Raw genomic sequence first — 23,715 nt, 5'->3', positions numbered from 1 at the left:
CCTTTATCATGATGCTGTTTACTGGTCCAATTGTGAGGATTTTTATTGTCTTTCTGTTCATGTTTAATCCATAGTGAAGGTTGTAGTCTTTGATCTTCATCAGTACAAACTTCAACTCATCTTCATTTTCAGCCAGTAAGGTTGTATCATCTCATATCACAGGTTGTTAATGAGTCTTCCTCCAATGCTTCTGCTTTATTCTTCTACATATAGTCCACCTTCTCCGATTATTTGCTCAATATACAGATTAAATAACAATGGTAAAAGAATATAACCCTGATGCACCCCTTTCATGATTTTAAACCACACAGCATAGCATTTCCTCATACAGTTCAAATGTAAGCTCTTGGTCTATATACAAGTTCTCATGAGCACAATGAAGTATTCTGGAATTCCCATTCTTTGCAATGTTATCCATAATTTGTTATGATCCACAAAGTTAAAAGTCTTTGGATAGTTAAGAAAACAGGCAAAACATCTTTCTTGTATTCTCTGCTTTCAGCCAAGATCCATCTGACACAGCAATGATATTCCTCGTTCACGGCCCCTTCTGAATCTGGCTTGAATTTCTGGCAGTTCCCTGTTGATTTACTGTTGCAGCTACTTTTTAATTATTTCCAGCAAATTTACTTGCATGTGACATTAATAATATTGTTCAATAATTTCCACATTCTGTTGGGTCACCTTTCTCTGGAATGGGCACAAATATGGATCTCTTCCAGTTGGTTGGTCAGGTAGCTGTATTCCAAATTTCTTGGCATATATGAGTGCTTCTAGCTTTGAATCTATTTGTTGAAATATCTCAACGGGTATTCCATAAATTCCTGGAGACTTTCATCAATATCTTCAGTGCAGTTTGGACTTCTTCCTTCAATAGTATCAGTTCTTGATCACATGCTACCTTCTGAAATAGCTGAATGTTGACCAATTCTTTTTGGTAAATAACTATGTATCCCTTCCATCTTCTTTTGATGCATTGATGCATCCTGCATCATTCAATATTTTGCCCACAATATTGCAACCTAGGGCTTGAATTTTCTCTTCTGTTCTTTCAGCTTGAGAAATGGTGAGCATGTTCTTCCTTTTGATTTTCTAACCCCACGTCTTTGCACATTTCATTACACTACTTTGTCTTCTTGAGACTCTCTTTGAAATTTTCTGTTCAGCATTTTTACATCATTTCTTCCTTTGCTTTAGATACTTTCTGTTCAAGAGCAAATTTCAGTGTCTCTTTTGATATCTTTTTTTTTTTTTCCCCCTCCAACTGTCTTCTGTTGCTACTATAATGTATATGGCTAATTTTGCAGCACAAGTACATATGTAAGATTATCTTCAGCCAAACCTATCTTTGGTCTAGGGTATATTCTTGTTCACTTACCCTCACCCGATCTTCTCACCTGTCTATGCACTTATCTGTAGCCTGTTTGGTGTTAGTGGTAATGGAGTATTGTGCACACACTATTACTTGTCTCTGTTGTCTGTAGCTTATTCTTTCCTTTCCCCAATGTCATCATGCTGCTCACAGTCTCTTTCCATACCATCCCTCCCCTTACCCAAATCAACATGTGACCCACAACTATTTTTCCTTTTGATGGTATCCAGTATGAACCTTAGGCTTTCTTTACTTTGCTTTGATCTTTTTTTCTGATTGATCCCTTTCCAAAGAAGTATTCAGGTATTTGTCTTCAATCTCATTAATTCTGTCTTCCATTGCATCAGTTCTACTCCTTTGTCCTTCCAATGTGTTATCTATTTCTGACAGTTTAGTACTAATCTTCTGGATTTCTATCTGTAGATTTAGAATCATTTCTAATTTTTCATTTATTTTGTCATTTTATTCTTGTATTGTCTTTCAAAATTGTTGTAGGGTTTTCTCTGTGTTTTCCTCACTTGTGTCAGTGTCTTCCTTGATCTGTCTCCCAATCCTTTGAAGAGACCTAAATAAAATTCTTTTGAATTCCTTATCAGGGAGTTCCAATGCTGCTTCTTCCTCAGGGATGTGTTCTGGGTCTGTATCCTGCTCCCTTGCTTCTTTGTATGGACTGTGATGGTCTGTTGTCTCTGAGACATTGTGATGTTGTTGTATTTAGATCTCTGTTAATTTTCCAGTTGTTGGCATCTGGAATGTCCTGTGATTCCTGGCAAGTGGGGCCTATTCTTAAGTCCCTGGAATCTGGAAGAATGCTCTTGCTTTAAATATCCCAAACAGTCGAACCACTTGTACACATTCAAAATGGCTGTGCCCTCCACACAGGCAAAAGTCCACAGCTCAGCCTGCCTTCCTCTTTGCTGCTTCCCCTTTTATTCACCAGCCACCAGTGTAGTCCTCCATGCAGTCCCTAGCTACCAGGGCTGATTTTTAAGTTAATTCTTAGGTCCTAACACCACCTGGCAATATCCAAGCTGTCTGTGCTGTCGGAATTCCTGCCAGACTACAGCTTCGTATATCTCCTTTTTTTGGTGTTTTCATGCAAATTCTTCTACCAGTTGGCATTCAGTCCACTTCTATATCCTTCCCTTCAAGGCTCAGGGATCCAGGATTATCTTCTGTATCTGTGTTAATTGTTGAAGAGGGTCTGTGCAGTCTTTCTGCCTATTCCACCATCTTACCGCAACCTCTCCCCAACTATTTTTTAAAAACTAATTTTTGCCTTGCCCTTCACCCAAGTGAATATGTCTACCCTCTGATTAGGGGTTTACCCTCTCCTCCCCTCTCACCCCTGGTAACCATCAAAGAATATATATATATATAAATATATATATATTTTTTCCACTTTTTTAATACTGGTCTCACACAATATTTGTCCTTTTGTGACTAATTTCACTGAGCATAACTGCCTCTAAGTTAATCCATGTTATGAAATATTTCACAGATTCCATTGTTCTTTAACACTGCACAGTATTCCATTGTGTGTGTATACCATAGTTTGTTGATCCATTCTTCCATTAGGGGGCATTTAAGTTGTTTACATCTTTTTGTGATTGTGAATAGTGCTGTGATGAACATGCAGGTGCATATATCTGTTTGTGTTATGGCTTTTACTTTTCTAGGACTTATACCTCATATTGGGATTGCTGGATCATATAGTATTTGTATTTCCAGCTTTTTAAGAACAAAAACACCATACCATTTTCCACAGTGGTTACACCATTTTATAGCCCCACCAGCAGTGCATAAGAGTTCCAATTTCTCTACACCCTCACCAATATTTGTGGTTTTCTGTGTTTTTTTTTTTTTAACTTTTCTATTAGTGCTCGGATAAGATATCTCATTATTGTTTTGATTTACATCTCTCTAACGGCTCATAACAAAGAGCATTTCTTTCTGTGTTTGTTAGTTACCTGAGTATCTTCTTTGATAAACTGTCTGTTCATGTCCTCAGCCTATTTTTAAATTGGATTGTCTTATCATTGTTAAGGTATTGAAGTTTTCTATAAAATTTAGAAATTAGTCCCTTGTCCGATGTGTTGTTACCAATCCCCTGCGCACCCCCCCTCCCCCAGTCTGTGGGTTCTCTCCTCTTATTCTTTTGGTGAAATCTTTTGATGCATATAAGTGTATAATTTTTAGGAGGTCCCAATCATCTATTTTGTCTTCTTGTGTTTGTGTGTTTTTACTTATGTTCAATAGAGCATTTATGTACTGAATCAGGGACCCTATGTCTGTCAATTCTTGATGTTATTCTACCTCCTGAAATGGCTAAATACCCACCAATTCTTTTTGTACAGTGAATCTCTGTACTCCTTCCATTTTCTTTGTATGGTTCCTTCATTGTTCAATACTTTGCCCATAGAATGTTTCACTATTGCAACCCATGGCCTTCTTCAGTTCTTTCAGCTTGAGAAATGCTGAGTGTGTTCTTCCCTTTTGATTTTCTAACTCCAGGTCTTTGCACATTTCATTATAATAATTGGCTTTGTCTTCTCAAGTCAACATTTCAAATCTTCTGTTCAGCTTTTACTTCATCATTTCTCCCATTTGCTTTAGCTATTTTCCACTCAAAAGTAAGTTTCAGAGTCTCTTCTGAGATCCCTTTTGGTCTTTTCTTCCTTTCCTATCTTTTTAATGACCTTTTGCTTTCTTCATGTATGATGTCCTTGATGTCATGCCACAACTTGTCTGGTCTTCAGTCACTGGTGTTCAATATATCAAATATGTTCTTGAGATGGTCTCTAAATTGAGGTGTGATATACTCAAGGTTATATTTTAGCTCTCATGAACTTGTTACAATTTTCTTCAGCTTGAAATTAAACTTGCATAAGAATAATCGGTGGGCCTGTTGCACAGTTGGCCCCAGCTTTGTTCTGACTGATGATGCTGAGATTCTCCATTATCTCTTCCCACAGATGTAGTCTAAATATTTGATTCCTGCATATTCTGTCTGGTGAGGTCCATGTGTATCATTGTCATTTATGTTGTCAAAAAAAGGTATTTGCAATGATGAAGTCATTTGTTCTATAAATTCTATCATGTAATCTCTTTCTGTTGCCAAGGCCGTATTTTCCAACTATCAGTGATTCTTCTTTGTTTCCAGCTTTCACATTCCATCACCAGTAATCATTAATACATCTTGATTGCATGTTTTGTCAATTTCAGACTCCAGAAGTTGGTTAAAATCTTCAATTTCTTCATCTTTGGCTTTAGCGGTTGGTGCATAAATTCAAATAACAGTAGTATTAACTGGTCTTCCTTGTAGGCATATGGATATTATCCTGTCACTGACAGCACTGTACTTCAGGATAGATCTTGAAATGTTCTTTTTGACAATGAATGTGAAGCCCCTCCTTTTCACTGTGTCATTCCTGGCATAAATCAAATAACTGTCTGATTCAAAATGGCTAATACCAGCCCATTTCAGCTCACTAATGCATAAGATATTGATTTTATGCATTCCATTTCATTTCCCATGACTTCCAATTTTCCTAGATTAATACATTGCATGTTCCAATTATTCATGGATGTTTGCAGCTGTTTCTTCTCACCTTGAGTTGAGCCCCATCAGCAAATGAAGGTCCCGATTGCTTTACTTCATCCATGTCATTAAGATTGACTCTACTTTGAGAAGACAGCTCTTGCCTGGTTGTATTTTGAACGCCTTCCAACCTGAGAGGCTCATCTTCCAGCACTGTATCAAAGAATGTTTCAACGCTATTCATAAAGTTATCAGTGGTCAATTCTTTCAGAAGTAGACCACCACATCATTCTTCCTACTCTGCCTCAGTCTGGAAGTGCCTTTGGAAGTTCAGCTGCCTACCGTGGGTGATCCTGCTGTTATCTGAAACGTAGCTTCCAGCATCACAGAAACATGCAAGCCAGCACAGTATGACAAACTGACAGATTAGTGGAGGATGGATGCTGTGACAGGGCACTATTCCTAAATTACAAAACTAATTAGTAATAACCCTCTACTTGTTTCCTTAGTGTACCACTTCTTAACCCATCAAAATCTATAGTTCTTCCTCTACACAGAACCACTCAACTTAACATCTCATTATCTCAGTAACTTGTATTTCTCTTCAGTAATGGAGCTAAAAGAACTTTATTAATAACCTTTTCTTCTTTTAGTCCATATATCTTACCTACCACCCCTCAATAAGAGTTCCTTGGCATGTAACACACCTGGTTCAATTTGACTGTCTCTCCATACTGTATGCTTCCACTAGTACAAAATCTCAAAATAAATGTGGGTATGAATTTGGGGATGGAGAGAAGAGGGACCAAAATGTTGACAACAAAGGGTAAAGAGGAAGAGAATCAGGGGCCCTGAGTATACCAGAAATTACTACCAAGTATTTAAAATGAAGTTCAAAATAAATAATTCAATAAAGATTTGACCAGATAAAATAAAACCTCCCTGGCACTTGCAAACCTGAAACATAGAACGTCTTGAGATGAATGAGAAGCCTACTCTACCTTTCAGCTTCATGGGCCTCTGTAGGTCCTATCTTGATGACAGCCTTTGCCTCAGGGATGGCCAGCACACATCCCAGAGTGAGCCCCACCCACCTCTCCCCTCAGCAGCTTACAGTGTTCCGGAAGGAGTGGCTGCGGATGGGGTCCTCAGCGGCAAGTGCAGCACTGCTCAGCATGATGAAGACGAGGATGAGGTTGGTGAAGATGTGGTGGTTGATGAGCTTGTGGCAGCCCACGCGGATCCTGCAGGGGAAAAACCACTTCATGGACTGGACGCAGTCCCAGACAGGCTCTGAGCAGACAACTGGCACCTTTAGCCTCTGGGGACCCTTAAGAATGTGAGGCCACTCTGTGGTGAAAGATCAGGCCGATGAAAGCTGTCTGCTATGTCACCCATGCCCCTGCCCAGGCAAACCTGAATGACCTGACCATTAGCAATGTGAATTCCAAGGACAGAGTTCTGATTGCATATTGGAGTTTCCACAGACACAATTTCATTTAGTCCTTAAAAAGGGGATATCACTCTTCTCAAGATGGAGAAACTGAGACTTAAGAAGGTGAAAGAATTTTCTCCAGATGACACAACTACTAAGGACCAGGGGAAGATTTCCAATCCAGTTCTATCTGACTGTGACATTTTCTTACTATAATATGAAGCCCAACTGCTTATTTTCCTTGTTTCTAGAGAGGTGACCGAAGTTAGATCTCATCTCAATATTTCAGAAAGAATGAGACAATCCCCTTTCCTGTACTGAACTTTGACTGTATTAATATATGATTTACAATTAATGAAGCTTGATGAAATCTCATGTTATGTGAGATTTTGTCATCTTCTTATTTTGTTATTTTGGAGTTGATCAAAAGTACTCCTTTGAAAGTTACAACATCATCTGCTAACATGCAAGGATCTTACTGCACTGTGTGCTTGAATTCTCATAGAGTCTTTGGTCCCAAGAAGGAAAGGAGAGCAGCATATGGGCCCAGCACCACAGACCCTGGATCCAGTGATAGCTCTAAGTGCCATCTGAACTACTGCTCCCCCTGATACCCTGTGGGGTCGTTAGTGACTGACCATCCTTAACCTCAATATTTGACTTCCGAATTTACTGACTATTGTTATTATTATTTTGTCTATAGAATACATTTATGTGTTTCTTTAAAAACATTTTTTTTCATCTTCAAATCTGGAGTCAATGGTTGAACAATATGGTAAACATAACTAATGTCACTGAATTGTTCACGTGAAGAATGTTGAAATGGCAAATTATTTTTTATGTATGTATTTACTACCAAAAACAAAAACCTGGAATCAACTTTATATGAAACTGACCCCCACTTCAAATGCTCCATTTCGGGGCTGCTTAATGCTGGGACAAGTGCCTTGGTGGTACAGTGCTTAAAGCACTCAGCTGCTAACCAAGAAGTCAATGGTTTGAACCCACCAGCTGGCTCATAGGAGAAAGTTGTGGCAGTCTGCTTTCATAAAGACTTGCCACCTTGGAAACCCTATGGGGTTGTTCTACTCTGTCACACAGAGTCACTCTGACTCAGAATAATCAACTTGACAGCAGTGGGTTTGGTTTGAATGATGGGATGGACCCACTGGAATGTATGCCATCTAAATCAGCAATTAAATTAGCAGCAGAGGGTGGGGGGAAGACCTTCCAACACAGTGAGGGCAGGAGCACTCACAGTTTTTTGGGAAAATCAATCCATTACCTCAACATATGTACACAGAGGGTGCTACAGGTGTCAGTAACATCGGTTCGATAACCTATATATATTTTTAAGGGATACCCAAACTCTTAACAGTGATGTGCTGTTAACAAAACAAAACAAACTATCATCAAATCTTCAAGTCTCTAAGGACTCCAGCATGCCTTGCCTTCCCCCATCTCCTGGGTATCCCTAGGGCCTGTGAATTATACAGAGTTCTTCTCTCTGATAAGAACTACTTCTGCAATTCTAGAAACCTTTCCAGGAGCCATTTATTCCCCCTGGCATTTCATTTGATCCCAGGTGAATTAATACCTAGAAACCAGCTAGTAAATAAACTTCTTCCTCTTACAGTATTTGTGAGTAATTACCCTGTTCCTGGTGAGCACCTTATCATTTTAATATGAGAAATGTTATTTCAAGCAGAATGTCGTAGAGCTGAACTGAACAGCTACATCCTGTAAAATAGTACTGAGCAATATTCCTGTATCAGTATCATTAGGAAGATGCTGTGCAGAAAGTGCACAAAGTTCTCATCCATAAAGCATCTTAACAGAGGTTCTACTCTTTAGAAAAAGATCCAATGGGATGGAAAACATTTCTCAGTTGACACTACATGGAACACAGAGAAGTGGGCTCCAACAAGGATATCTTGGTGAGCACAAAGTATTTCACCACTGCTCTCCCCAGAGCAGAGGTTAAGGGAGGAGGAGAATCTTGAGTGATGCTCTCTCCAGAACCCTGTCACATCTCAGGCCCTAGGAAGAGATGAACAGAGGGATAAGGCAGGGCTGGAGCAGGGGAAGGGCTGGAAGGGACTTGGGGGGCTCCAGAGCTGCTCAGGTTCAGAAGAGGTTATGGGCTACTTTCCCTCACCCCATCCCCAGTGACCTTTCAAGCAACTATGTAGGGTCACAGTGAGATATGCCAATGAACGGGTTGAAAATGATGTATTTACGGGTTGGTCTTGCTAAGAATGAAGAATGCGCTTCCTTCAGGGATGGGGACGATTTTCTCCTTCATGTTCAACTCTGAGATTCTGCGTGGACGGGGACCAGCAGGGACCTCAGGTTCATCCTCTTCCTCCTCTTCTTCCTCTTCACCTACTTTAAATGAAACATTTTTTTTTTTAAAAAAAAAAGGCATAAATAATGATCACATTTGAGTTTATTTTTCTTGACTTCACATTATAATTCAGCTTACACTTTAACAGCATCTACCAGGTGTACATTAATCAAAGCCTTCCTGCTTCCTCAGAGTGTGAACTGAGTGTGAACAGAGGGCTGAGAAGCACCCCCATCTGCTATGTGCTTAGTTGAGGGAATAAGACTCCCAACCAGTTTAAGATCTGACCACAGATAAAAGGTGGCAGTGGTAGGATTCTCACTTCCATCCTCCCAGCAGCTGGCTATTTCCCTTCTCGTTGAGTTTTACGTGAAAAACTTTGTGTGAGGCTTCAAGGTCACTTACGATCAGTACCCCAGATCCCACCTAAATTAGCCAATTCAGTGAAAGTGTCAGCTGAATAGGAACCTTCTTGACCCTCCTACAGTGTTTTCCAAGCAGAGGTTGGGCTCACCCTAGTCTACTCACACTTTCCTTCCTTATCACCTGGAATGTGTGCTATATATGCTGTCAGTGACCAAGGAAAGATGTTGGTTCACAAGAGAACTGATCACAGTCATAGTAAAGCCATGTTATTCATGAGCTGATAGCCTGTCTCTGGCCTCTGCCACCATACCTGGCACATCACAAGGTGGGTAGGGGTCTTTGTCCTCATCTTCTTCTTGGTAATCATCTATCGTAACCTAGGATGAAAGAGATGTCTTGAGAGAAAGGGAGACTCTGACTAAATGCATGCCAGAGAAGCCACGTGAAGAATCAAGTCCGCTATTCAGCATAGGGCAGAGAAGTTCCCTCCAAAGTGTGTGTCTCTGTGCAAGTGCGTAGGGACAGGTAGATGTCCCCAAGATGGTGATTATGTTTAAGACACAAAGTCCAGGGGAAAAGGGCAGAAGAGGAAAACTGGCTAAATCCCTACTCAGTCATGGTTAACCAGCCCTTGTCTTTTACTATCCCAGCTCTTGTCACACACACTGTATGATAACTGCATTTCAGTTTCCTGTCTTCTTATGAGACTGTAAGCTCCATGAAGGCAGGGGCCTTGGCAGTCTTGTTCATTCCTGAATCCTCAGTGCCTGACTTACAGCAGCCATTGATTCAATGAGCATGTAAATGAGAAATCTAGATGGTATAAAGTTTGATAGTACAGTCCTAAGGCCACCTAGCCACCTGATTCTGAATTCACCTCTGGGACCAGACAGCTACTAATAATTTCTGGTTTAATCCCCACCAGAAGATGCTAATAACATCCTGACCACACAATTCCAATAAAGAAAAAATAAGTCATCAAATCAGTCAAGTGTTTAGCATACTGTTTCTCCAGTGAAATATTAACTGTCTAATTCAATCATAATCCTTCAGGACTTGTCTCCATGGTGTTCCATCTCTCACAACCAAGTACCACACAGGACACATTCACAGTGCAAATTAAACATTTGTGGAGATACTGGCTGGACTGAATCATTTAGAATCAAAAGAGGGAGAAGTATTTTAGGATAAATACCTTGTTGTCACTATTGGCTATCTGGTTGACTTCCGGTTTGTTGTTCTTTTTGTTTTCTAGGCTCTCTTTTCTACAGAGAAAAGAACACAAAGAACCAAGTAACTACACTGATCTGTATAAAAATGCTAATCAAGACTCTGAATTAACAGTGCCCCAATGAAGGACAGAACTTAATTGAAAACAACACTAACAGCACAGCCCAAACTCAGAGCTTCCTGTTAATCTCAATGCATTGGATTCATTACACAGATCATCTTATTAAAATTCTCATCCAAGAGCTAATCAGCATTGAATGCATCATTTATTTTATGATGCCAAAATTAACTGCAGCATTTCTTTAGGCATGGGGATGTACACTCCCACTCTCAGATCTGAGGGAATGAGAGCCAGTGGCCTGGCTTCTGTTCAAGATTCCATCCTTTCTGGGCTGCCCAACATGGTCCCCAGAAGCATTGCAAAGCAGAAACATGGGGGCTGCAGCTATTAAAGAATGAGTTACTCCACCAAAAATAGGCTAGCCTTACCTATGGCTAGGCTCCCTTACCAAGGACAGCCCATCAGCAAGCACCTCAGGTGAAAATGGATTACCTGGCAATCTTTTTCCTTTCTTTTTCTTCAGCTTCCTCCTTCTGAGCAGTGTTCAGACTTTCAGCATCAGCCAAATTGTCAACAGCGATGGCCAAGAAGACATTCAGTAGAATATCTAATTTGAAATTTTTAAGGGTACAACACATTTCCCAATGCAGCTGCATTATGGCCAACAATGCCAATGCCACAGCCCTCTGCATTCTGGGAGGCGCTGGTAGCAAGTGGCTGTCACTAGCTTTTCACTTGGTAAAACCTGACAATCACAGCTATGGGAAACTGTTTCCCCCCTCCCCCACGCAAGAAAACTAGAACTTGCAGAAAACAGTTTGTAAGGAGTGAAATTAAGATTCACTAAGCCCTTGAATAAGGAGCTCTGATGGTGTAGTGTCTAAGGCATTTGACAGCTAACCAGAAGGTTGATGGTTCAAACCCAACAGCCACTCCTTGGAAGGAAGGTTGGGCAATCTACTTCTGTAAAGATTTACCACCTTGGAAACCCTTGAATAGCTACAAACATTCCACGTTCCCCTTCGTGTGTATGCATATGCATTTACATACATACATGTGTGAATAGCTAAGATACATATAGTTTAGAACTATCCATACCATAAACAAGGTGTAATTAAAAAGTGAGTTGTGTGTTTTCTTTTAAAACAAGCACTGCTTGACATATACATCCAGGGAAGTGCTACCTCTCAGAACAGACCCCTGTCAAAGCTGCACATTATCTAAATGATGATCCCATTGCACAGGACAAACTGAGAGTTTCTTGTTTTAAGTGGCCTTCAGAGTCTACAGAGAACTCATTCATTTGATGAATGACTATAACAGCTTGACTTACTGCCTGATAATGCTGGACTCTTCTTTTGAATATTCTCTCTGGGACTAAATCTTTGACTGTGGTGGTTGAATTTGATTTGTGCAAATAGCAAAAAGTTAGGTGACTGAACAGTTGGTTATCAGGTTTTTAGCTCTTATTATAAAGATGTATGTATGGTTTCCTTGAATGGTTTTTTTTTAAAAAAAGTAGTATTCTGAGCAAAGTGCTCAGATCAAAAGATGCCTGTTTCTGACTCGTTGGGAGTTTAGCACACTTTAGAGAAGTGCAGGGATCAGATGGCAGTAAGTCAGGATGGGCCCCCTTCCTTAAGGCTTCTCTCTGGAGGATGTAGTGCTACCTGCATGTGAGGCTGCCAGGAGCCGAGGGGCCCCAAGTCATGCCACTGTTCCACATGGCCTGTGTAATCTGAAGTCTCAGGTGGGGTTACTGAACACATAAACAAGCATAACCTAATGGAAGACTGATGATGAGACATTTGAGAGTGAATGTCATACTTGACAAATCTATTTAAGTCTTTAAAGAGGATAAAAATGTGGGAGAATTATATTTAGACTTTCAAACACCTTTGATACGCTACACTATTTTTTAAAGGGAGCTACAATGAGCCTAGGGAAGCAATTTTTCCTGGGCTGGGAAGTGGCTCAGTAACATGAAACTCCTCTGGAGGAACATGGGGTAATTGTGATCTCAGAAACTAGTGCTGAGACTAACTTTATTGAGTACTGCCATCAATGATCTCAATGAAGAAATAATTACATCTCTCGCCATGTGACGACACAAAACTCTACTGCACAGTGATAAATTACTGGAAAATCTTACAAACTTGTAATGGATGGCTTCTAAGATGAACAAATGCCCATCACCTGCATTTAGAGACACCATCCAGACTCTCCTAAATAATGCTGTGCTCTCTGGAATTCATTCAAAGAGAGCTACTAAGCACCTCTGATGTGCCAGCTACTGCAATGGAGATAGGAGCAAACACAATCGACTGGAGTCCCAACACCAAAGGAGTGTTCATTCAATTTAGAAGATGCAGCAAACTAACAACTACTCAAGCATTTCAGAGTGGTGCACACCAAAGGAAAAGCAACATATGACAAGGTAGACAGTAGCAACAGAATAGTTCTCTACAGACTAAAGTCCAGTATGTTGCTTGTTCAAAAGAATGAATCCTGTGGAGAACAACAAAAAAAGAAATACCGACCCATTCAATTAACACACACTTACCAAAGGCAGACTATGTACAAGATCCTGTACTATAAGCCATGAGTGATGTGAAAAAGATTAGATTCCTGAGTCAAGAAGCTTATTATCTAGTTAGGGAGACAGAGAAGCATCTATCCCAAACTCCAATAAATGCAAGAACCTACACATGGTAAGAGATGTATGCATAAAGTCTGATGGGACCTCAAGGCCAGAGGAGAGCTCATGTCTGGGCAGGAAACAGGGCAGAGGGGCTCTCTGGAGGAGGGAGCATGAGAGCTGAGTCAAAGGACTCATAGGATTTACATATGTTGGCATAGGAGTTTCCACAGAATACTTTCAGCATACATCACTACCCTGGTGGAAAATCAGGACAGGTTTGCACTATAGTTTCCTCATTGAAGAAGGCTCATTAACAAGGAAGAGAAGATTAAGGAGAAAAATAGCTATAAAATCTGGGACTCTTTTAGAAGAATCCAGATTAGGACTCTTTAAAATGGGAGGGTGAAGACATCAGGATCCGAGGAAAACTCATTAACAACCTGTGATATGCAGATGACACAACTTTGCTTGCTGAAAGTGAGGATGACTTGAAGACTTAATGATGAAGATCGAAGACTACAGTCTGCAGTATGGATTACACCTCAATATAAAGAAAACAAAAATCCTCACAACTGGACCAATAAGCAGCATCATGATAAATGGAGAAAAGACTGAAGTTGCCAAAGACTTCATATTACTTGGTTGTACAATCAACACCAATGAAAGCAGCAGTCAAGACATCAGATGACGTATTGCATTGGGCAAATATGCTGCAGAAGACCTCTCTCAAGTGCTGAAGAGCAAAGATGTCTCCTTGAAGACTAAAGTGTGCCTAACCCAAGCCATGGTATTTTCAATTACCTCATATGCATCTGAGAGCTGGACAATGAATAAGACAGAACAAAAAAGAGTTGATGCTTTTGAGCTGTGGTGTTGGCAAAGAATACTGAAAGTAGCAGGGACTGCTAAAAGAACTAACAAATCTGTCCTGGAAGAAGAGCAGCAGGAATGCTCCTTGGAGGCGAGAATGGCCAGACTTTGTCTCACCTACTTTGGTCATGTTGTCAGAAGGGACCGTTGTCTGGAGAAGGATGTCAGGCATGGTAAAGTGGAGGGTCAATAAAAGATGAGAAGGCCCTCAACAAGATGGACTGACACAGTGGCTGCAGCGATGGGATCAGGTATAGAAGGGATTGTGAGGCTGGCATAGGACCAGGCAATGTACAGTTCTGTTGTACATAAGGTTGCTGTGAGTCAGAGACGACTCAATGGCACATAACAACAACAACTTGGTAGGGAAAATAAGTCAGGGAATAGTTACTCAGCATGATATGGTAGCTAGCTGATAGACACTTGACCCCCAAAGACATATAGGCCATCAAAGCAAAATTAGTTTCAGGGTTACTTAGGTTACTCCACCAAGGATGGCACCTGTCAGATATGAAGGGTCTTAAGGACACATAGATGTGCCCTTAATCTCTCATGGGGAACAGATAATCTGGTTTGCCGTAGACCATGCCTTGGGCCCACACAAGAGGCTGGATGACCACTAGTTCCAGCGCATGAGCTGCCTCATGTTCCTTCCCCAGACTTGCTCTCACTTATCAGCTTTCAGTTATGAAAACTCCTTAGCCATACCCAAACACCTCAAGGGAATGAGTCTCTGTGCCTGGAGGCTCAGGACCATAGTCTTGGAGGACATGAAAAGTCAATTGGCATAACAGTGCACAAAGACAACGTTCTACATCCTACTTTGGTAGTAATGATCAGGGTCTTAAAAGCTTATGGGTGGCCATCTAAGGTGCAACTATTGGTGTCTCTCTCCATCCAGAACAAGAAGAGTGAAGAAAACCAAAGACACATGGAAGCAATTAGTCCAAAGGACTGATGGACCGTGTGAACCCCAGCTGTTCTCACCCTGAGACTGGAAGAACTAGATGGTGCCTGGCTACCACTGCTGACCACTCTGAAAGGGATCACAATTGGAGGTCCTGGATCTAGTGGGAGAAAAATGTAGAACAAAACTCAAAAGCATTAAAAAGAAAGGAGAAGAAAAGAAAGAAACTAGGTTTACTGGTATCATAGAGACTGCTGGAACCTCGGAGACTATGGCCCTTAGACACTCTTCGGTCCTGGAACTGAACTCACCCACCTGGCTCAACTTTCAGCCAAACAACAGACAGGCCTGCAAGATGAACAATAATGCCAGGAATTACATTAATCAACATTAATGTAATGCATTACAACAATCAACTATTCAAGCTCAAAAGGGATCTGCCCAGGGATAAAGGTCGGAAGGCAGGAAGGGATAGGAAAGAAGGATGAATGGAAATGGTAAACACAGGGAGGAAGAGCGAAGAGCACTGTTACATTGTGCAGACTGCAACCAATGTCACAAACAAAATGTGTATGAATTGTTGAATGGAAAACCAATTTTCTCTACAAACTTCCACCCAAATCACACTAAAAAGTTTTAAGAAGAAAGAAATGGAGTGAAAAAAAAACCTAACTGGATTTCTGCTTACACGCTATTGTCCCTCCAACAACAGTGAAGAAAAGCACATACAGAGCTAACAAGATTAAGGGCATTCACCTCCTTACCCTGACTGCTGCCACCACCACCAGCACAGGGAAATTCAGAGAGAGAAAAACAAAACGACACAACAACAACAAAACCTTGGTCAGTTTGAAGGATACAGTTACCACAAATGAAGAGGATGATAAAGTAGATGCAGACGATCATTCCTGAAGACGACGGGCCTCCATACGCCATAATCCCATCATACATCACAGCATTCCAGTCTTCACCTGTCAGAATCTAAGAAGCCAAAACTGGTATCACTGAGCAGGCAGATTCACCGTTCACAGTTGCTTTCCCAGAGCTCTGGCCTAAATCTGGTTTAAGTTGCCTTTCACAGTCCATTTTGCACTGAACAAATTCATCTGTAATTCCACAGAGTTTTCCAAACATTACTTTTAATTATACAAATACATGAGTTAACTCTTCTGGTGAAAAAATAAAGCATTACATGTAACATGTAAGTGCCTTCTAACTACACCTCCAGCCCATTTTGTCCCCACCTGAGAAAGTATGCTATTGGTATGTCTTTCTCCAGACCTTTGTCTATGCACTTATATACATGTATACACACCCAAGGAAAACAGACAGTATCTTCTCTGGTTTTTTAAACATAAAATATATCATACCATAGAAATTTTTCTGCACCTTCTTTTCCTCTGAAAATTTACTCTGGAGACCCTATGTATGTCCGCTGTTGTTGGGTGCCTTCAGGGTGACGTTTGTCTCAGTGACCCCCACGTGACAGAGTAGAGCTGGCCCATAGGGTCTTCTTGGCTGTAACTTTACAGGAGCAGACTGCCAGGTTTTTCTCCCAGGCAGTCACAGGCTGGATTTGCACTGCCAGCCTTTTTGTTAGCAGCTGAGTGCTTCACTGTTGCACAACCAGACCTATGTCAGTTAGTTCATCTAATTCTTTTTAACTGCTACATAATATTCCACAAAGTCAATGAACTGTGTAAACAGAGAATTTTATCCAACACTTTAGAAGCAGGGAATTCAAACTGTCTCATGTATGTTTATAAGCCTCTTCCTGAGTAGATGCTGCTACCACCTGTAATCTTCACTGATGACACTTGATAATTCAATTTACATGAAAAAAAAAACCCAAATGAGCATGTATAACAATATTTTAATGTTATTTTCCAGAGAAGATAGCTACTGTATCGTTTTCAAGTCAGTTTGACTCATAGTGACCCCCTTTGAGTTTCTGAGGCAGTATCTCTACGGAAATAGATTGCCCAATTTTCTTTCCAAGGAGTGGCTGGTGGGTTTGAACTGCCAGACTTCTGGTTAGCAGTCAAATGCATTAGGCACTATGATATGAGAGCTCCCTCTATCTGGACTAGATATTTTAAAATTTTAAACTGTCGTGGATCACAACCAAACAAGAAAATGAGCAAATGACTTGAAAAGATAAAACAAGTCACAGCAAAGAAATTATAAATGGCTCTAAGCCACATGAAAACACATTTAACTTCACTCATGATAAGAGAAATACCAATTAAAACGATAATGAGGTGGCATTTTCACCTATCAGACAGACAACAATCAAAAAGTTTAAAAATTCACTGTAGGAGAAAGGGAGTGAGGCCACAGAGCTTCCATATGGCTGGTAGAGTGAGTATAAATTAACACAACCTTAAGAAAGTACCTTGGCAATGGCATCAAAGTTTCAAATGGACCTACCCTTTAAACCAGCACTTCTATTCCCAGGAATTTACCCTACAGATCTAGTCTCACACGAGTGCCACATGATGTACCTTCAAGGTCACCTACTGCAGCACCCTTTCTATAAGCACAAGACTGGATGCAAACTAAATATTTTACCAACAGGAGACTGGTTACAAATTGTGGCACATTCACACCACAGAATTTATGCAGCCTTTAAAAGGAGTTGTCAAACTTTTATAGACCAATAAGGAGGGCTCTTAAGGACACTTGAAGTGGTAAAAGGAAGATGGAAAACAGTATATAGAGTGACTACTGTGCGGGTACATTCACCTGCAGGTAGTATGTAGGTAGGTGGGTGGCTGGTTAGGTGTAGGTAGACAGGCAGGCAGGCAGGCAGACAGAGACAGACAGATGGATTTGTATCTCTGAGCAAATATATATCAAAAAATACAAAAGGAACTGATGGGGGTTGCCTCCTAGAAGAGGAAATTAGAGGTTGGGTGGGAGGGAGACTTATCTCTTTATATCTTTTTGTAACCTTTAAATTTTGTACTGTATGCATGGATTACAGAAAGAGTGGGGGAGATTTCACTGGAAGAAATCAGACCAAAAAAAAAAAAAAAAAAAAAAAAAGAAAAGAAAAGAAAAAGAAACAAGTGTTTAGTGCCCAAACCTTAAGAATAATTAAAAAACTAAAAACATGACCCACAGCATTGACAGTAATTCCATATACCTCACTAAGTGGGAAAGAATCCTAGAGACCATACCCTCTAGTCTCTCATTTTTGCAGAAAAAGATAAATGACGTGTCCAAGATCATAGAAGTAAGTACAGGAAGAGCCCCCATGGACACTCAATGTCCATGGTCCCTCCCCTAATGCCATCCTGTCTCTCTGGCAGTTCTGATGCTCACTGACATTGCATGTGAAAAGCAATGAGGGCAGATGCATCTTTTGAACTCATCTGTCAAGGGGTTCAGCTCATAGCATACATAGAGAAGGTTTACAACATCTAAGCTTGGGAGCTCTAGTAGTGTAGTGCCTAAGGTGTTTGACTACTAACCAGAAGGCTGGCAGTTCAAACCCACCAGCCACTCCTCGGAAGGAAGGTTGGGCAATCTACTTTCATAGTGCTACTGCCTCGGAAACCCAAGGAGGGGTCACTATGAGTTGGATTTGACCCAACGGCAGTGAGTAAGCTTAGAGTGGTGAGGTGGAGAGCATAATGCTGCTGTGTGTGGCATAGCCATCTATGTATCGCTGACACACTATCACTCCTTTCTCAGCCCAGTGCCAGCAAAGGTCCCAACAGCACAGACGTTCTCAGAATGTGTGTGTGTCCTTGTTATATCACAAGAGGGAGGACAAAAGGGGGGCCGAAGGCTGTCACAGCTCTTTGATTATCCCAACTTCTCTGACTACATACCAAAGTTTTAGGGCTTTGGGATTCACTTCTTTACATAAATCAGCTATCACTGAGATTACAAAACTTGCTTTCAATTAGAAATTAGCTAAGGAAAGGATTTGAGAGTTCATCCCAGAAAAACCTCATAAGTCTCACAGAATCAAACAAGAGGTTTTCAGTTTATTGCTTTGGAATGTATCATGTGGACTTAAAAATACAGGAAAAGAGATAATTTAATGAAATCACATAACATAGATAGCTGGAACATGATGCTAAAACCAATGACTCAAATGGCACACAATTTACCACAGTATCATTAAGGCAGAGATTATTAACGTAAAGTCATCATGTCTTCTTAGTGAGTTGTGAACAGACAAGGAGGCAAGGCTGTGTTAGGTGCTGCTCATGATGTGTTTTTCGGAGTGAGGGAGAAGGGCAGGCTCACCTGGAATACCGTCAAAAGTGCTTGAGGGAAATTGTCAAAGGTGCTCCGCTTGGTTTGCGTTTCATCAAAATTAAACTTGCCACCAAAGAGCTGCATTCCAAGTAAGGAGAAGATGATGATGAAGAGAAAGAGCAGAAGCAGCAGTGAAGCGATGGACTTCATGGAGTTTAACAAGGATGCCACTAAGTTGCTGAGGGAAGTCCAGTGCCTGTAAGTCAAGACAAGGGCTTGAGCATGGACCACCCTATGTGAGACCAAGCAGAACATCGCAAGGCCAGGGGATGGAACTGGTCACCACCTCATATTGAGAAACACCTGCAGCGAGAGATACATTTCCTTACCTGGTCACTTTGAAAATTCTTAAGAGGCGCACACACCGAAACACAGAGATTCCCAGGGGAGACATGATTTCCAGTTCCACTAAGATTGTTTCGGTAATTCCACCACACACCACGAAGCAATCAAATCGATTGAAAAGAGAGACGAAATATGCCTGGAGACCCAAGCTGTACATTTTTACCAGCATCTCACAGGTGAACAGAGCCAAGAGGACTTTGTTAGCGATATCTGAAAAGACAACAGGATACATGTCCTTGGGATCTCATTGTGGATGCTCCGACTTCTCTCTCCTTCTTGCACCCCTCTCCCCACAAGTCCCTGCAAAAAACACCATCTCTTCTAGGACCTCTGCCCCTCCCTTTGCTGTTGCACCCACTACAGCATCTTAGGCCTGGGTAAAAGTGCGGCACTAATGCTTACGGTCACTTGGTCTGCCAGGTTCTCCACCACTACCTAGATGTGTGATTCTGAAGAAGTCAATCTGCATCTCTTGGACTCAGATCACTGAGTATGAAATGGGGTTGTTGGTGTTGGTTGCTATCGAGTGGATTCCAATAAAATGGGTAGGGACAGTTTATTATATAATTTCTGAAGCTTTCTAGCCCTAAAAGTCTATGATTCCACATTTAGACCATCGTGCTGTTTTTTATATCAATCATATACAAAAAAGGCCTGCCTAGACATGCTCATAGCACCATGAGATAAGAAGCAGTCACTTATCAGTATCATGTCTAACAACAGAAAATATCACCAAGCAGGCTGGAAAGTCAGATACAAGCAAATCTGACTCGATGAAAGGAAGGAATTCTCAGTCACTCCAAACTGTCAAATGCAGAATGGGCTGTGTCAGGGGCCACGCTCCCTTCTACTCCATTGCTAACGAACAACAACCACTTGTCAAAAATACTACAGGGGGAGAATCAGCCTTTGGTGGGACGTGAGGTTTCTTGTAACTCCAAGACTCCTTGATTTCAGACTGTCACAGGGATAAGACAATGAGATTGTTTGGTGTTAATTAGTTTCAAGGGGGCTTCACCACATGGCAAAGATTCTACTCCACTCCAGGTGCACAGAGAGGACAGCCACCTGTGTTTAGATGGATCCTACCACCTTTCAAGTTTCAATTTCTCACTTGAAATGTTCCTATAGTTTTTTTAAACATTGCTCAGATAAGACTAAACTGCAGGTGGACAGCCTTAGGAATCTCTAATTCAGAACAAAAAGAGAACAGCTTCTGCTTGTACCTTGGATCTGCGTCAACCAGTCAGGCTGGTTGTAGTGCTCAGAGGAAATGGTTAAAGTGTTGAGAAACACCAGGACAATAACCAGCCAGTAAAACGTGACAGACTTCACAGCAGCCCTACATCTTCTTCGATTGAATCGATTCCAGCGACGCCAGCGTCGGCTGAAAGGGAAGCAAACGTTACTTTCTGGATGACAGATATAGTATCTGAGTGCCCTATAAATGTTACTGAAAAATAAACTGGCTTTCACACTTTGGAGGTCCAAATTGGGGTCAGGATGCAGGAAGAAGAGAAGAGAAAAGCATAGAAATGAACCTCGTAATAAAAAAGATATTGGTCTTAAAGACAAAACTTTTAAAAGTATACTCTTAAATTGCCCTCAGAAGGGAGGTTGAGCAATCTACTTCCGTAGTGATACTGCCTCAGAAACCCAAGGAGGGGTCGCTATGAGTCAAGTCCGACTCGGTGGCACATAACAACAATCATCTTAACTTGATCATTCTAACAGTTTATTTTCTATGGTTTTAGATAACTCAAGAACTGTGATATGCAACCTTCAATGGGTTATAAAATCTAGAAATTCATTGATTTCCATGCAGATACAAAACTGCACATATGCAATTCATATACCCACCATATGGTACATAGATGTGTCTGAGTTATCAGTGCAAAGAGCCATTTAGCTTATTATATACATCTGTCCCAACATCTTGATCACCACACAGAATTAATTCGGCAGCAAAGTGCTTCAAAACCACAGTTTCCTTTTTAGGGTATCTTTTAATCCTTTCTTCAATCTCTGAGGTTCCTTCGTATCCTGGCAAAGTTGTCAAGGCTGAGTAGGGCATGAGTCTTAATACTGAGTCATATGTGCCCTTTCTAAGTAGTGATGCTCAAAATATACCTTTAGGGAAGAGCCAATATTGAGTCGTGTTTTCATAAAAATAAAATGAGCTGAGCCAAACAGACAAGTAGCACGTCCTCCACCTACTTCCAGTCCCTGTTTGTAATTAGGGAAAATACTCTCTTAGCCTGTCTCCCTGTGGAAAATGCTCCCTGCCACAAGGATGTGTGAGATATATATATATATATATATATATATATATATATGAGATATATTTGAAACATGAGATCAGTCCAGTACAGCCACAAAATAGGTAGTAAGGGAGGGTGTCAAAAGGTGAGGCCAGAGGGCACGAAAGGGGAGAAATTACGAAGGATTTATATGCACTCTGGCAACAAAGAGTCATGGAAGGGTTTTTTGTTTGTTTTTTAAGTCAGGTTTATTGAGATACAATTACCATCTAGTGATATTTATGATCTTAAGGTAGATAGTTCATAACCCCCACAACAATCATGATATAGAATATTTCCACCAATCAGAAAAGTTTATAATTGATTAATTCTCCCCAGCCCCAGTCCCAGACAAGTACTGATGTATTTTCTGTCCCTTATTTTGCTTCCTCAAGAATATCACATGAACAAAATGATATGTAGCCTTTTGAGAGACTAGCTCCTTTCACTCAGCAAAAGTACTTTTGAGATGCATCCATATCATTATGTGCGTCAATAGGTGCTCCTTTTCAGTGCACGGCAGTAGTTCACCATCACAAGGATATCCCACAACTTGTTTACTCATTCACCATTTGATGAGAATTGGGGTTATTTCCAGTTTGGGCTATTATGAATAAATCTGCTATGCACATTCATGTAGAATATTTTTGTGTAGGGGATCTGTCTTCATTTCTCTTAGGTCAATACTTTAGATTTGGGACTGGAGGGTCATATGGTAAATATATGTTTAACTTTGTAAGAACCTGCCAGAATGTTTTTGAAAATGGCTGTATTGTTTTACTTTTCCACAAAGAAGATACATGATTTCCTGATATACTGAATCATTGTCAAAATTTGGTATTGCCAGATTTTTAAAATTTTGGTCCACTCTGACAGGCTTGTCATGGTAGTTAACTGTTATTTTAATTAGCGTTTTCCTAATGACTAAGGATACTGAGCATCTTAAAACGCTCACATGTAACCCATGTGCTCACTTGCCATCCACATCTCTTCTTTGGTGATGTACCTTTTCAAATCTTTTGCTCATTTTTTAATTGCATTGTTTCCTTATTGCTGACTCTACTCTTTATAGAGGAGCTCTGATAGCGTAGTACCTAAAGCATTTGACTGCTAACCAGAAGGCTTGTGGTTCAAACCCACCAGCCACTCCTCGGAAGGAAAGTTAAGCAATCTACTTTCGTAGTGATAACCACCTCGAAAACCCAAGGAGCAATCGCTATGTGTCAGGTCCAACTCGACAGCACATAACAACAACAACAACATTCTTTATATATCTTGGATACCAGTCCTTTATTAAATATGTGCTCTGCAAATATATACTTTTTAAATCTGTGTATTTAAATACTTTTAAAATATTTTTAAAATATTACTAAATTGATTTTGGCCTAGAGCAACCCCCTTGTGAAAAAGTCAAACTTCTCCATAGGGTTTTCCAGGCTGTAATCTCCCGTGGAGCACCTGTTATTGTTGTTATTTTGCCATCAAGTCAGCCCTGACCCACAGTGACCCCTCCTTGGGTTTTCAAGACGTTATCACCTTTGGATAATTTTTACATATAATAGTAAATTTTACATATAATAGTAAAATGTTGTTTTTAACTGAAAAACTGTATTTATGTGGGAAAGTACCCAAGTCACAGACAGATGGCTCAATGAGATTTTTCCAGCTGAACATGTAATCAACACTCAGACAAAGAACCAAAACATCACCAGCACCCAAGAAAGATCTCTTGAATCCCTGTCTATGGAAAGCTATTTAGGAAAAACCAAACCAAAACCCACTGCCAATGAGTCAATTTCAACTCATAGAAACCCTTTAAGACAGAGTAGAACCACCCCATACGGTTTCCGAAGCAGTAAATCTTTATGGAAGAAGACTGCCTCATCTTTCTCCTGCAGAGCGGCTGGTAGGTTCAAACCACTGACATTTGGGTTAGCAGCCAAATGCTTTAACCATGGTACCACCAGAGTGCCTATTAAGCAGAAAGTGACAGAAAATCTCTCTCTTGGAGAAATTACTTTGGGA

General features: G+C 40.7%; 1 protein-coding gene across 1 annotated transcript in view; it reads right to left on the bottom strand.

The window, feature by feature from the left end:
- The window catches only part of CACNA1D (calcium voltage-gated channel subunit alpha1 D), a 515,670-nt gene that overhangs the window by 94,707 nt on the left and 397,248 nt on the right, over positions 1–23,715 (bottom strand). Inside the window, exons 13-21 of the mRNA XM_007937239.2 lie at positions 20,617–20,777; positions 19,375–19,600; positions 19,034–19,241; positions 15,631–15,751; positions 10,845–10,959; positions 10,257–10,326; positions 9,372–9,438; positions 8,589–8,736; positions 6,028–6,157 (exon numbers count right to left, since the gene is read on the bottom strand). Coding sequence (XP_007935430.1) covers positions 6,028–6,157; positions 8,589–8,736; positions 9,372–9,438; positions 10,257–10,326; positions 10,845–10,959; positions 15,631–15,751; positions 19,034–19,241; positions 19,375–19,600; positions 20,617–20,777 — 1,246 coding nt within the window. The remainder of the gene's footprint in view (positions 1–6,027; positions 6,158–8,588; positions 8,737–9,371; positions 9,439–10,256; positions 10,327–10,844; positions 10,960–15,630; positions 15,752–19,033; positions 19,242–19,374; positions 19,601–20,616; positions 20,778–23,715) is intronic.

This window comes from Orycteropus afer, unplaced genomic scaffold, assembly GCF_000298275.1.
Source record: "Orycteropus afer afer isolate SDZICR_OR568_19922 unplaced genomic scaffold, OryAfe1.0 scaffold00041, whole genome shotgun sequence".
Classification (NCBI taxonomy): domain Eukaryota; kingdom Metazoa; phylum Chordata; class Mammalia; order Tubulidentata; family Orycteropodidae; genus Orycteropus; species Orycteropus afer.
This window is presented reverse-complemented; position numbering and strand designations above follow the sequence as displayed.